The sequence below is a fragment of the Hemiscyllium ocellatum genome, chromosome 16, assembly GCF_020745735.1.
Source record: "Hemiscyllium ocellatum isolate sHemOce1 chromosome 16, sHemOce1.pat.X.cur, whole genome shotgun sequence".
Classification (NCBI taxonomy): domain Eukaryota; kingdom Metazoa; phylum Chordata; class Chondrichthyes; order Orectolobiformes; family Hemiscylliidae; genus Hemiscyllium; species Hemiscyllium ocellatum.
The window spans coordinates 7,898,419-7,913,650 of NC_083416.1; the positions used below are offsets into that span (position 1 = coordinate 7,898,419).

Sequence of the window (15,232 nt, forward strand, 5' to 3'; positions counted from 1 at the left end):
ACTTACTGCCAATTGTTGAGGAAAAACCCATCAGGCTCATCAATATTCTTTAGGGAAGGAGCCTGCCATTCTTACCTGCTCTGGCCTATACGTAACACCCACAGCAATGTGGTTGACTCTCAACTGCCCTCTGGGCAATAAATGCTGGCCTTGCCAGTGACACACTCATCCTGTGAATAAATAAAGGAAAATAAAAGCTTATTAAGAATATACCCGTGTGTGTGCAAACCCCCGAAGAGAAACTACCTTTAAAGAAACTTCAGAAAGCATTGAAGCTTTAAGACAGAGATTAGATTACTTACAGTGTGGAAACAGGCCCTTCGGCCCAACAAGTCCACACCGACCCGCCGAAGCGCAACCCACCCATACCCCTACCCCTACATATACCCCTTACCTAACACTATGAGCAATTTAGCATGGCCAATTCACCTGACCCGCACATCTTTGGACTGTGGGAGGAAACCGGAGCACCCGGAGGAAACCCACGCAGACACGGGGAGAACGTGCAAACTCCACACAGTCAGTCGCCTGAGGTGGGAATTGAACCCAGGTCCCTGGCGCTGTGAGGCAGCAGTGCTAACCACTGTGCATTGGTGGACACTGCTTGTAAGTGTATCCTAACAATTATATTGGAAAGAAGTTTCATAGATTTTTAAGGGCTAGATAACTACATACTATTTTACATATCAAATGCAGACTAGTTTATGGTGTTCTTAGATCTAAAACATTGCAAAGAATAACAAATAAATTCATTGGGAAAGCTGTATATATATCGAAGTTAGAGACTAGTTATTTTTTTGCTTTCTACACAATAATGGAGAGAGTTGTGAAATTTAAAGTGCCAAGCATCCAGGAATACCACTCGATAAGAATTTGGCTTGTTCAGTCATTGTAAATGGCCTTGACTGATAGTCTACTGTGGAATAAGCCTTGCTATTGTCACAAAACAACATAATTTCAACTCACTGTGAAAAACGCCACAACAGATCTGCTGGGTATATTATCAGTTCCTATTATCACAAATAGATAACTTTTCAGTAAGACTGGTAACATGTGAGCAAGGCTTCGATTACTAACAACGGAAGGGGCCAGTAGATAGGATGATTTCTGTTTCGAGCAATGGATTAGCTTCACCAGTTTAATGCCAAGGCAACTGGTTTAAAGTGCCACCACCACCACCACATAATTTGGTCAAAATATACCCTGACTAACCATGACCAAGCCTATTAAAGAGTCACTGGGAGACTTACTGAACTGTTATATCAAGCAAGCGTTTCTAATCTGTCATATGTCAAGTGTCACAGTCTACTGTCTGTGGTGAAGTTCAAAGGAAAGTAGAGAGAGGGAGAGATAAAGAAAATACCAGAATCAGTTGTCTGCAATATTTTACAGCCACTGTACAGGCTGAGTTTAATGCGACAGTGATTAAAATGTTATAGTCTGATCAAGATGCATGCATGTACATTACAGCAGAATAATCATATATAATGTTTTGCAGAGTTTAATGTTTGAGTCACTATATAAAAAAGTATTAAGTGTGCAATTTGTTGATAATGTGACAAAAGGGATATCTGACATACATTTTCTGACTATCTATCCCCTTCTCTGTCACAGACATCCCACTCAAGTACCTATATCACACTTAAGAAAGTTAAAAAATTGCACAACACCAGGTTATAGTCCCACAGGTCTATTTGGAAGTAGTAGCTTTCGGAGTGCTGTTCCTTCTTCAGATGCCTGACAAAGGAGCAGTGCTCCAAAAGCTAGTGCTTCCAAATAAACCTGTTGGACTATAACCTGGTGTTCTGTGTTTTTTAACTTTGTTCATCCCAGTCCAACACTGGCACATCCACATCACACTTAAGAAAAGAAGGTAGCCATTTCATCTGGGATAAAACTCTTTCTAATATTTGAACTGACTTGACAATCTTTACTTCATAAGATCTGTAGATTGGAAAGCAACAAAATCCTGATATTGCAGAGTGAGTTCTTAACTTGACTTCTTAATGGTATACCTCATGGCAGCAAAATCCAGTGGCTCAGTGGTTAGAATTACTATCTCACAGGGCCAGGGATCAGGCTTCAGTTCTATCCTTGGGTGATGGTCTGTATGGAGTTTGCACATTCTCCCTGTGTCTGCATGGGTTTCCTCCCACAATCCAAAGACGTGCAGGTTAGGGTGGATTGGCTACGCTAAACTGCCCATGGTGGTCAGGGATGTGTAGATTAGGTGCATTAGTTGGGGATACATGTAGAGGAATGGGTTGGTGTAGACTTGTTGGACTGAAGGGCCTGTTTCCACACTGTAAGTGTTTTATGAAAATATCCACAATGGGCAAGCAGCAGAAAATTGCTTTTTATAAGAATCTATGTTGGAACAACTTTTGTTTAAAACGTACATAAGTGAGTTTGACTCAGATTATATGTGAGTCATGCCAGATTGAGGGGTGCATTTTAATAAAGAAGATGACTGTGTCAAAATGAAAAAAAATTTATAAATGATCACATCGCTAACAAACAAACTTTAATTGCATTATGGTAAATAATTTCATCTGGAAGGATAAGGATGCCTCATACCCCTTGGGGGTTGAGGGAAACATTGAATTTGGTTTGGTATTAGGGACACTGCTGTTGTCCTATCATTGCCCAAATTGATGCCCACCTAATTATCTGTTACCCACCATTTCTGATATCCAACCCAGCAACAAGTGAAAGACTTGCTATAAAGTGGATACAAACCTTAACAGAGTTGCTTGCAAGCTTCTTTGGGAGTACAGTAAATACACCTACAAAGACAGTCAGGACTGATTGAGGACCACCCCACCACCTCCTTGCCCTACCTGGTGACTCCCCTAACACCATCCACTGTGACACAAGCCCATTAACTTCAGTTCAACCATTACTTACCTATACCTTGCACCCTCAGCAGTCCAAGTCTGTGAGTGGCACAGTGGCACGGTGGTTAGCACTGCTGCCTCACAGCGCCAGAGAACTGGGTTCAATTCCCACTCGGACAACCGTCTGTGTGGAGTTTGCACATTTTTCCAGTGTCTGCGTGGGTTTCCTCCAGGTGCTCCGGTTTCCTCCCACAGTCCAAAGATGTGCAGTTTAGGTGAATTGGCTATGCTAAATTGCCTGTAGTATCAGGTGAAGGGGTAAATGTAGGGGAATGGGTCTGGGCGGGTTGCTCTTTGGAGGATCGGTGTGGACTTGTTGGGCTGAAGGGCCTGTTTCCACACTGTAAATAATCTAATCTAATTTCATAGGTGCAGTACCAGCAGCAGCCACTGGCTCCTTGTGGCACTGCCAAACATTGTCAAACTCCCACCCGCTCATTGGCATGTGTGGGGAGGTGATGGCCCAGTAGTATGATCACTGGATCCAGGGTCTTGGGTTTGTATCCTGCCATGGTGGAAACTAAATTCAATAAAAGTCCAGAATTTAATGTCTAATAGTGACCATGAAATTATCACGGGGGAAAACTGATCTGGTTCACTAAAGTCCTTTATGGAGGGTAACAGTGATCCTTACTTAGTCTGACCTACATGTGACTCCAGACACATAGCAATGTGGTTGTCTCTTAACTCTCCTGTGGGTATTTAGGGATGGACAATAAATGCTGGCTGGCCAGCGATGTCCTCATCCTCGGAACAAATAAAACAAAACAAGACTCTCAGTCAGCTCTCTAACCAGACTCCACTGATATTGCTCCAAGTGTCTAAATGGGGGAGCAGAGATCTTGTGGGCAGATCACCAATACAGTAAAGCCATAAGATATCAAACAAAACATTGGAGTTCACTGATTTTATTCCTGTAGATATTAAGTTACGTTAAACTTTTTGATTGATCGATTTGATTTATTGATTGTCACATGTACCTAAGTAGAATGAAAAGTTTTGTTTATGAGCAGTACAGACAGATCATTGTAAGCAAGGACGTACAAATTATGGGGTGAGAGAAAATACTTGGACAGAGAAAGGCATACAGGTTATACCACAGAGGTTGTGTGGTAGGCAAGACCAACATTAACAAGATCAGCTTTATTTGAAGTTAGAGTCCATTCATTGATCCAGTAACAGCTGGGAAGAGCTGTTCCTGAACCTGCTGGTGAGTGTGTTTAAGCTTCTGAATCTGCTGCCTGATGGAAGAGATTGTAGGAGAGCATTTGTTCGGTCACACTTTGAATACCGAAAATGGTTTTGAAATTATGAAAGGATATAGAGATGGTGAAGTATCAGAAGAGTTTCACAAAAATGATGCCAGAACTGGGGAGCTACACCTCAGATAAATTGAGCAGGCAGGCAGGAGAGCACTGAGGGGTGATGAGTTGGAGGTCTTCAAGGATAAAAACTTTGATAGGATTGACTAGGAGAAGGTAGTTTCACTGGTTGTGGTAGACCAGAACTTGAGGCCAGCGAGGTAAGACAGTCATCAATAAATCTAACAGAGAATTCACAAGAGGCTTCCTTACCCAGAGAATGTTTTGAATTTTAAATGCGTTGCCAAGTGAAAGTGTTGGGAGAAATAACATAGGTACATTCAAGTGAACAAAAGTGAATGAAATAGAAGGAACAAAAATGCAGTAAGCACTCAACAAGCCCAGTGGCTTCTATGGAGGGAGAGAGAGATGGGGGGAAAGAAATATTGATGGATAAAAGAACAATACTGGGGATGCTGGAATTCTGAAATTAAAGGAGAACGTGTTTGAGAAACTTGGTGGGTCTGGCAGCAACTGTGGAGCAAACCAGAGTTAGCATTTCAAATCTGGTAAAACTCTTCTCCAGACAGTTGGTGGACCTGAAATGGAAAGCCTGTTTTTCTCCCCGGACTGACTGTGTTTGGTTGTTCCCGTTTATCATTACCAGTTTTCGGCATGTGGCATACATCTTTTTGAAGAAAGGGATAGTCATGCTGATGGGGTTGGATGAAGTCAGTGGGGATCGGAGTGATGAAAGTGGGGAGAATGAGTATTTGGATTATAAAACCTGGGAGGGATGTACTAGGCTGATTTTTATTCTGCAGTGAATATTTGGTACTGCCATGATTGTGGGTGCAATGTACCAATAACAGGTGGAGTCAAGACTGTGGTGCTGGAAGAGTACCATCAGGTCAGGTAGCATCCGAGGAGCAGGAGAGTGGCATTCCAGGCATTCGACCTTCATCAGGAATGAGAGAAGAGGAGAACTTCTTCAAGGTAGGCATCCTTGGAAGAGGCTTTGCAGTGAGATTAAAATCAACTAGGAGAAAGTGAGGACTGCAGATGCTGGAGACCAGAGTTGAGCATGTGGTGCTGGAAAAGCACAGCAGCTCAAGCAGTATCTGAGGAGCAGGAGAATCGATGTTTTGGGCATAAGCCCTTCAATAACAGATGGACTGCAGTAGTTTAGGAAGGTGATGCACCACCACCTTCATAAGAGCAATTGTCGAAGGATGAAAAGGAAATGCTAGTCTAGCCAGTGACACTCGCATTCGGCAAACCAACCTCCAATCTGTTGACTCCATCTACATTTCTCACTGCTTCAGGAAGGCATCCAACATCATCAACAACCCCTCTCACCCCAGTTGTAATCTCTTGTGTCAGAGAGAAGATATAAAAGCTTAAACACATGCACCAACAGATTCAAGAACAGCTTCTTCCCAGCTGTTATTAGACTTTAAATGGACCTCTCAAATTTCAAATCTAATGCCGGTCTCACTCTCTGTGCCCCTTCTGTGCAGCTGTAACATTGCATTCCTTGCTCTGTTCTATTACCCTGATGCACTTTGTATGGTATGATCTGTCTGTACCGAATGCAAAACAACACTTTTCACTGTACCCAGGCAAATGTGACAAAATAATAAATCAAATCAAATCCCATGAAATAATCTGATCCTCATGAAACATCATATATGTTCTGCTCATGTGCTCCAGTCATGTGCATAGACTACCCACATTTTGGCACACTGGCCTTCATCAGGACATTGAGTATAGAAGTTGAAAAGTTATGTTGCAGTTGCACAGGGTGTTGGTGAGGCTGCACTTGCAGTATTATGTTCAGCCTTAGTTACCTTGCTACAGGAAGGGTGTTATTAAACTGCAAAGAGTGCAGAAGAAATTTACAAGGATGCTTCCAGAATTCAAAGGTCTGATTTATAGGGAGAGGTTGGACAAGCTAGGATTTTTTTTCTTTAGAGCATAGGAGATGGAGAGGTGTTCTTATAGAAATGTGTAAGATCATGAGAGGCATGGATCGGATAAATGCACTCAGTCTTTTTCCTGGTGTAGGGGAGTCCAAACTTAGAGGATGTAGGTTTAAGGTGAGAGAGGGAAGGTATAAAAGGGATCTAAAGTGCAACCTTTTCACGCAGTGGGTGGTATGTGCGTGGAATGAGCTGCCAGAAGAAGTGGTGGAGGCTGGTACAATTACACCATTTAAAAGGCATCTGGATGGGTGTATGAATAGGAAAGGATTAGAGGGATATGGGCCAAATGTGGAAAAATGGGGCTAAGCTAATGTAGGATATCTGGTCAGCATGGATGAGTTGGACCAAAGGGTCTGTTTCTGTGTTATATATCTCTATGATTCTATAATTCTAATTATGTCATTTAAAAGGCATCTGGATGGGTATATGAACAGGAAACATTTAGAGGAATATGGGCCAAGTGCTGGCAAAATGGAACTAGATTAATTTAGGATATCTTGTTGACATGGACAAGTTGGACTGAAGGGTCTGTTTCAATACGGTATAACTCTATGACTCTAATTACATTATTTAAAAGGCATTTGGTACATGAATAGGAAGGGTTCAGAGGTAACCCAGCAAATATTGCTGGAAAAGCTCAGCAGGTATGGCAGCATCTTTGGAGAGAAATCAGAGTGATCCTTCCTCAGTGTTCAGAGGGAATGGTGCAAATGTTGAAAAATAGGATTAAATTAATTTGGAAAATCTGATCAGCATGGACGAGTTGGACCGAAGGGTCTGTTTCCATGCTGCACATCTCTATGGTTCTATGACTCTAATTACAGCATTTAAAAGATATCTGGAAGGGAATATGAATAGGAAGGGTTTACAGGGATATGGCGCAAATTCTGGAAAATAGGACTAAATTCATTTAGAATATCTGGTTGGCATCGACGAGTTGGACTAAAGGGTCTGTTTCCATGCTGTGCATCCCAATGGTTCTATGACTAATTACACCATTTAAAATACATCTGGTTGGGAATATGAATAGGAAGGGTTTAGAAGGATATGGGCCAAGTGCTGCAAAATGGGACTGGATTAATTTAGGATATCTGGTTGGCATGAACGAGATGGACTGAAGGGTCTGTTTCCATGCTGTATAACTCTATGACTCTATAAATAGAGAGAAAAAAATGTTTAAAACATATTACAGTTCAACTTGGAAATCTCTCAGAGGGAGGAAACCCCAGGAGGAGATATCTAATTTTTATTTTTGTTTTAGCTGCTTTGTTGATTGGGGAGGTGGATGGATATTGGGAGTAACTCTGGCTCCGCCTGGCGGTATATTCACACTGGCAGCTGCCTGGGCGAGGCGAGAGCTGCAGACAGGGATCAATAGCAGTTAGAGGGAGGCGTAATATCAGAACAGCCTATAGTCAGAGCCCAGCACACTCGCTCAGTGCTGCTATTGTATGGACAGAGGAGCAAATCACGTCCCTACAAGACTCCAGCAGAAGAAGCTAGAGAGAGGGAAGAAGTGCTTATTTTATTTTATTTTTTAACTGGTAGTTTATAATACCCTTTTTGCAAAAAAAAGACAAGAAATCAACATGATGATGTCAGGATACCAGGGTAAAAAGAACATTCCTCGTATAACGGTAGGTAACTAACTCTCGTGCATCTTCCAATTGTACAGTTAATCTGTGCTTTGGATTATGTGCGTTGGGAGCTAGATGAGGGTTGCAAGTGCTTCAGGGATGTACATTTACAGGATTGTAGCCTTCCAGCACATAGTGCTGCAGATCAGACAAGCCTTAAAATGCGGCTTTTTTTTGCGTATTGTGGGGAAACGCAGCGTGAAAATGCAAGGAGGTGAAATTGAAAGAAAGAGGTCCGCTTTGCAATTTAATCGAGGCTATCGGAGGGCGGGGTGCTCGATGATTTCCATTCCCACCCCCGTGTTTTTTCTCGCCTATTTCATTGCAACTTTGAAATGAGAGGGGGTTTAAATGGAGTGGTGATTGAGCTTACAAAGGGAGATAATGTGGACAGAGCAGCAGCAGTGATGTTGGATTTCAAAATAGTTCTTGTGTGTGCGCGCGTTGTGAATTTCAAAGCGTGTTTTGTCTCACGCACAAACTCGGCTGGTATTGTGAAATGGAATTGTCTGAGAAGCATGTTTGGATCAGTGTTGTCTGTGCCCATCTGTACGTTACTTCAACGCGGGCAAGAGAATCAGCTAGCAAAGCGAGACACCACCCAGTTAGAGTCCAGTCTCTTGTCCCTCTGTTGTAGCAAGCAAGCATTTCACAGTGACATGAATTAGACGCTGAGCTGGTTTGAGAACAGGCACACGGATCAACTTCAGTCCCTTGACTGTGTGTCCTTTCTGCATTTTTTTTATTGTTGAACCCAGTCTTATTGCTGTAGTGGTGGTGTGTGTGGGGTTGGGGGGGAATTACCTCCTGTGTTTCTGCAAATCGGAATCTGTTGGGAAGGCAGTCTCAGGTCAAACAAAAGGAACTAGCCCACTGCATTTAAAAAAAAACGTGTGACTAGCAGGTTTTGACCCTTTTTAATAAGGGAAATTGAATGTGGGTGTTGGCCAGTGTTGGATCAATATTTAATACGTTCATGGCTTTCAATAAGATCAATTATTAACGTTAACTTTTAAAATCAATGTCAGCAATGCAAGATTTCAGTATGAGATGGTTAAAATTGTCGATATATTTTGACTGTTCAGTGCATCTTTGTTGTATTGTTTGGGTGGAGTCAGAACGGGTGGGTGGAGAACAGGAGGTCGAATCCCTTGATAGCCCAATGTGGTAGCTCTCTGAATCCCAATGTGCTCAATAGCATTGGTTCGAATGATGTGTAGTGAAATCCCAACACAAGCTGTGAAGGTAAATGAGTGCAGTTGTAATTTTGGATTTTGAAAATTAAAGGCACTTTTTGAAATCTTAAAACAGTTTTTTTTGTGAAATGACATTTTGTTTGATTCACAAGAAATGGAATCTGCTGCCATGTCACCCAACACACATCCAATCTTGGGTATTGTGGAAGCTAGGCTAACTAAAACAGGTCTTTGTTCTCTCATTGTCTTCCTTCCCAAAAGCCATTCCTTGGCTTTCCTCTGTTATGTTCCTTTGTCAGCCATCTTGAGGCTACCTTTGATCCTGGGCCCATTGAATATTTTGGATCTGACCTGAGCTGAAAGGGGAGGACAAAGACGTGAGGGCTGGGGTTGAGGCCTCTGCTCTGATATTGGCTTCCAGACTTTAGGAATGTTCACTCCATTACTCCCTGAAGAGATTTTGTGTGCTGCAGGTTTCTGTCATACATTGTCTCAAAGGGTGGTGGAAATGACCATTTTTTTTTCCAGAGTGAATTCGATGCAAACTTGAAAAGGAGGGTGAGAGAGTCATTCAAAACAAGAGGGGGAGGTGGGGCGTTGGGACCAATGTGATGGCTGTTTGAAAGTGTAGCTACGGACATGATGGGACAAATAACCATGTGTGCTGTTGCATTAGTATGATAAGAGGCAAAATCATACGGTTAATGTTTTCTAACATTGCCTTTGAAACATGAATGTATTTTCATTCTGTGATAAATTTCCAAATGGATCACTTCAAAATTTGGACGTTCACATACAGAAATAACAACAGCTCCCATAATTATGTCTGCATTTTGCCCAGTTGGATTTCGGCATTTCAGTTGGCGCAGTGAATAGCGAGACTGGTCCGTGTATGTGTATTGTCACTTCGACTTGTCAGCTCGGTTTTTAAGTTCAAGAGGTCGAGGTTTCAGCGTTCTCGTCAGATCTGCTTACCTTGATCTGGTTCCTTCCTTCACAAGGTAAAGTGCTGTGTGTAAACAGTTGCTTTGAATTTGTGCTCGGGGGAGTGGAAAGAGGAAATGGCTAGTGGGAAAGGGTTTATGCTCTTAAATCTGTCAGTTGCACCTCAATCACTCTGAGAGGACATTGGGAGTAATGGCTTGATTTCTTCATTAATCTTCTCCATAATGTGCTGTGGGAGGCCCTATGATGTTGCAATTTGACTTGACGGAATAGTTGGACTTACTCATTGAGAAATTAGGTACACTCTCGTCACATTGTTCTTACCCAATGAGGAGTGCTGGTGTGTAAGGTGAGCAAATACAAATTGGATTCTACCAGTAGCTTTTGAGGGTGCAGTGCTCCGTGATGAGGTTTTCCATGGGTTTATGGACCTTTTTTGGTTATAGGTCATCCCTGCCTGATTGTTACTACTCAATTAAAACTGAGACTCTGACCTAGCTTCCATGTTTAACACTGGTGCAGTGGAATTTTTTTGCCTTTGATGTTAGTAGAAAGGTTGTGAGCATTAAGATGATGGAAGACCACATCGTATTTGTGTCTCGTCCTGAGATTGATTGCTCCGATTAGTCTGCAGTTCCATTACCGCTGTCTCATGTGACTGCCAGGATGGTAGCGAGTAAGCTGGAGAGGCCTTCACTTTGCAGATAGCATATGCCAGAAGCTGCCCTGTAAGTGCTGAAGACAGGCTTATGTAATTGCAGATGTGCTGCATCAGACCACACTTTGAACGCGATACTCTCATTCGGTTCACTGAAGTTGAGTCGCCTCAGTGAGTCAGCAAGTTCAAGGAATATGATGAACATATTCACGTGACAGAAGAGGCGATTCTGCATTTAGTTTGCTGAGAATGCTGAAGATTGCATAAATTATCAACTTTTTCTTTTTTGAGACATTTTTACGATTAGAATGTTGACATTTTATTTACTGCCTCTCATCAGTGGCTGCTGCTAATGTTTCCATCTTAAGTCAACTTTAATTTTGGGGCTGAAAAAGTAGACACTTTTCAAGATGTTTGTGAAAATAAAGAGCATGGGGCATTTCATGTCGTCATTTAGTGAAGGATTACTGGGATTAATTTAATACCTCCCCTTTTGTTATATACGCAGATTGGACGATCCATAAAATATTTGAAGAAGTGGTATTAGATTTAAAACATGGGCAATCTTCTTGGGAGTATGGGGCAATTGTTTCTTGAGGGGGTTGGTGGATTTGCTTTGCAGTTTTAGAGTTTGCCCACTGGGAAAGCACGAGGCATCCCTCTAGTGGCAGAGCTCCACAATTACATAATTCTGGGTTCGCTCCCAAATTCCTCATTTCATTTCACCCTGCCCCACCTGCCAAACATCAATCATAAATTGGAAGTGTTCTGATGAATGAGCGACGCTCCGAACATTAGTGCTTCCAAATAAACCAGTTGGGCTATAACCTGGTGTTGTGATTTTATAAATTTGAATGTCCATCGTGAAGATTTCTGACTTGTTAAACATTATTGTCTAAGTGGAATGATTTTAATTATAGTTCATGGGGCATGGACATAATTGACCAAGCCAATGGGGAGTGGAGTGCATTATTTCCCCCTCCAACTCTGTTTTGATTTAGTCCCTGCCCTCCCCTTCGCTGCTTGATTACACAGCATTGCCCTTTTGTGAAGGGCACTGCTTGTCACTGGCCACCCGGGTGTTTTCCTATCTTTCTGGTGGTGGCAATTGAATAAAGATTTGTACACTTTGGCTTGGTCAATTTTTTTTTTAAACAATGCCAGAAATTGCTGGAGAAACTCAGCAGGTCTGGCAGCATCTATGGAGAGAAAGCAGAGTCAACGTTTTGAGGCTGGAGGTGAAAGTGAGGACTAAGATGCTGGAGGTTAGAGTCAAGAACGTGGTGCTGGAAAAGCACAGCAGGTCAGGCAGCATCTGAGGAGCAGGAAAATAGACGTTTTGGACAAAAGCCCTTTAAGGGTCTGAAGACCCTTCAAACCAATACATTTTGCAGCATTTAAAAGGATTTAGAGCGATACAGGCCAAATGCTGGCAAATTGGACTAGGTTAATTTAGGATGTCTGGTTGGCATGGAGGAGTTGAACCAAAGGGTCTGTTTCCGTATTGTATGGCTCTATTTGGCCCTTTGAACTGAGTGGCTTGCTGGGCCATTTCAGACAGCATTGGAGAGGTCAACCACATTGCTGTAGGTGTGGAGTCATGTGTAGGCCAGACCTGCAAAACACTGGCAGATTTCCTCACCTAAAATAATGATGCCAGTGAACTGGGTGATGGACCATGGCAATGAACTGAAATGGGGGAACTGCTTTTTCAGTAAGTCATCACTGTATAGGATCATTCATCATTTATTTCTTGTCCCTTGTTTGCCCCGAACATTGATATTTCACCAAATACTTGGAGGAGGGAAGTGGTTTGGAGGAACCATTGCAAAGTCTTTGTCAATAATGCTCACAATGTGGGGTAGTCACATGGTTCGTGCTATTGCCTGTTTGACACTCCAACCCAATTCTGCAATGCAAGTATGCAATCTGAATTCGCAACATACAGCTGTACCATTCTGCGCACACATATCTGAGCTGGAGCGATGTCACATTGCCTCCTGTTTGCACCTTTTGACAGGAAGGTTAGGATGGACATTCATCGAAAGAGATTGGGATTAAATTTAAGTTGCTGAATGAATGCAGAGTAGACAAGCAGGAGGCTGGAAGAACACAGCAAACCAGGCAGCATCAGGAGGTGAAGAAGTCAACGTTTCGGGTGTGACCCTTCTTCAGCTGGGTATAAGGGGAGCTGCAGATAAATGAGGTGGTGAAGGTTTTGGATGGGGAGAGGGTGAGGTAGGGATAGGCGAACACAGTAGAGGATAAATGCAGAGTCCCTCTCCATCCAAGTGGATGTGAAGTATCCCATCATAACGCACAACTTATCCTTTAATGATACCACAATGTTTGCTTCAAGTATTGCACTCCTTACCCATTGGGTCTGTGGTGGCTGCATTTTTTTTTATATAGGCCATTAGATTCCCTACAGTGTGGAAACAGGCCCTTCAGCCCAACCAGTCCACATCAACCCTCTGAAGAGTAACCCACCCAGATCCATTTCCCTCTGACTAATGCACCTAACCTGCACATCTTTGTGAGTGTGGGAGGAAACTGGAACACCCGGAGGAAACCCACGCAGACACTGGGAGAACGTGCAAACTCCACACAGACAGTCGGCTGAGGCTGGAATTGAACCTGGGACCCTGGTGCTATGAGGCAGCAGTGCTAACCACTGAGCCACCGTGCTGCCCTACGTTGTTTGTTGTATGTAATTCTCCACATGTTGACATTTAACATCCCATTTAAGGGAGTTGTTGACCTTTTTACCGTTAATGCCAACCAAATGAACAGAGTTACAATCACTGTACTGACACTAAGAATCTTGGCATCTGGGGTTACTTTGCGTGCAATGTAGAAGTTGGCTTGGGCTCCAAATTTCCATCCGGCAAGATGGATGAAAGGCAGATTGCTTTAGGCTAGTTAGCCTCGTCACAAACGTGAGTAATTTCAGCATATGTAATGAGAACTTGTATGCACAAGGACTGAATTAGCACAGCAACAACCTTTTAATTGGGACTGCAAAATTGAGTGTAAACTGTCTTGCTCAGTTCAGGTCTTTAATTATTTCATTTGCATCTGTTTACCCCCACCCCCATCCCCACTCCAAATTTTATTTCCAATACCTTTCCAATACTTGCAAACACAAAACGCACTGTTGGTCTGTCTCTGCTTCAATCACATGTTGCTTTCTGTGGGGTAATACAAAATTCATTGGCGACTTAAACCCTCATTATCGCATCTGATTCCTCTCATGAATGGGCAGCGTGCCCATTCATGGTTGGAAACACTGAAGCACTGCCTTTGTGACGAGGTCTCTCTTTATATTCAAGTCACATCCCTTCAAAAGATGTGACTCGTGACAGACTTGGTGTGGTGGGGATGGGCGAGTGCGGTTCCCTGTGGTGGAATTGCAATGGGATGGGCAGAGGGCAAGACTCACTGCAGATTGAGGAGTCTAGGGTTTGTTATTTTTTTTTAGTATGTGGGTTTTCAATCTGTGGCCTTGGAATCCTGGCACTCTAACCTCAATTTGCAAGTTTTTGTTTGCTACCTTCTGGTTTGAATCATTTGACGTGTTGTCCCTTTGGATATTTGGAAAGTGACATTGGAGTCAGTGGTTGGTAAATACTCATCACACTGAGATTTGTTAGCGTCAGTGACTCAACATACATGGAGGTTAATGGCTCTTCACTTAATATGTGATCCTCTGGCCTCCACATATCCATCTGACTCTAAAGCTGCCCATTCATGAGAGGCATCAGATGCGATAATGAGGGTTTAAGTCGCCCATGAATTTTGTATTACCCCACAGAAAGCAACATGTGATTGAAGCAGAGAGACCGACCGACAGTGGGTTTTGTGTTTGCAGGTATTGGAAATAAAATTTGGAGTGGGGATGGGGGTGGGGGTAAACAGATGCAAATGAAATAATTAAAGACCTGAACTGAGCGAGACAGTTTACACTCAATTTTGCAATCTAAGCGTTTCTGATTTCAGTAATTCAAGAATGCTATGTGAGAAGCAAATGCAAGACAGTGGGATATGAATTTGTTCTGTCATACCTAAGCCCAGTATTGCTTATTAGTCTGAATCTGTATGGGACATCAGTCAGGAGCTGGAAGAGCTGCTTCCTGGGTCATGCCTCTCTGCAAAGTGCTGCCTTGCCATCTCTTGCGTTTAGAATAGAGCAGTCTAGTGGCCCTGCATCCACTGATAGGCCAGCCTGCCTTTTCCTTGATGCCGTTGGAAGATCTATAACTGCAGATGCATCCAGCTTTCTAACCTGACCCTGAACCCATTCTCCTGCCTTGTCACGGGGTACAAGGTGGGGATGTGGGGAAACCTTTCTCCTTTTGAACAAGTAAAAGTGGCAGGGATGGGACTGAACTTATTCTGTAGCAATTTCTGTAACATAAAGTAAGGAGGCTTGTTAAATCAGGGCTATGAATGCATAATAATGCTGATCCTTTAATGAAGAAACAAAGGACATCTGTATGGTCAGGAATGTTATGAAACTGAGGACCCATCCTCAGGTATAATTACAATTACTTGTGCTCTTTCTGCACTGTGGGGATTCTGTGATGTTCTGTCATTATTACAGACTGAATAGG

The 15,232-nt window shown here is 42.8% G+C and overlaps 1 protein-coding gene across 3 annotated transcripts in view; it reads left to right on the forward strand.

Annotated features, from left to right (window-relative positions):
- Nucleotides 1-15,232, forward strand: part of LOC132823332 (dihydropyrimidinase-related protein 3-like) — a 248,098-nt gene that overhangs the window by 83,446 nt on the left and 149,420 nt on the right. The window contains exon 1 of one of the 3 annotated variants that reach the window (XM_060837027.1): nucleotides 7,592-7,820. The exons of the other annotated variants lie outside the window; for them this stretch is intronic. Within the exon in view, the coding sequence (XP_060693010.1) occupies nucleotides 7,773-7,820 (48 nt within the window). The 5' untranslated portion in view covers nucleotides 7,592-7,772. Of the gene's footprint in view, nucleotides 1-7,591; nucleotides 7,821-15,232 lie in introns of those variants that run through there. 3 annotated transcript variants of the gene reach the window in all.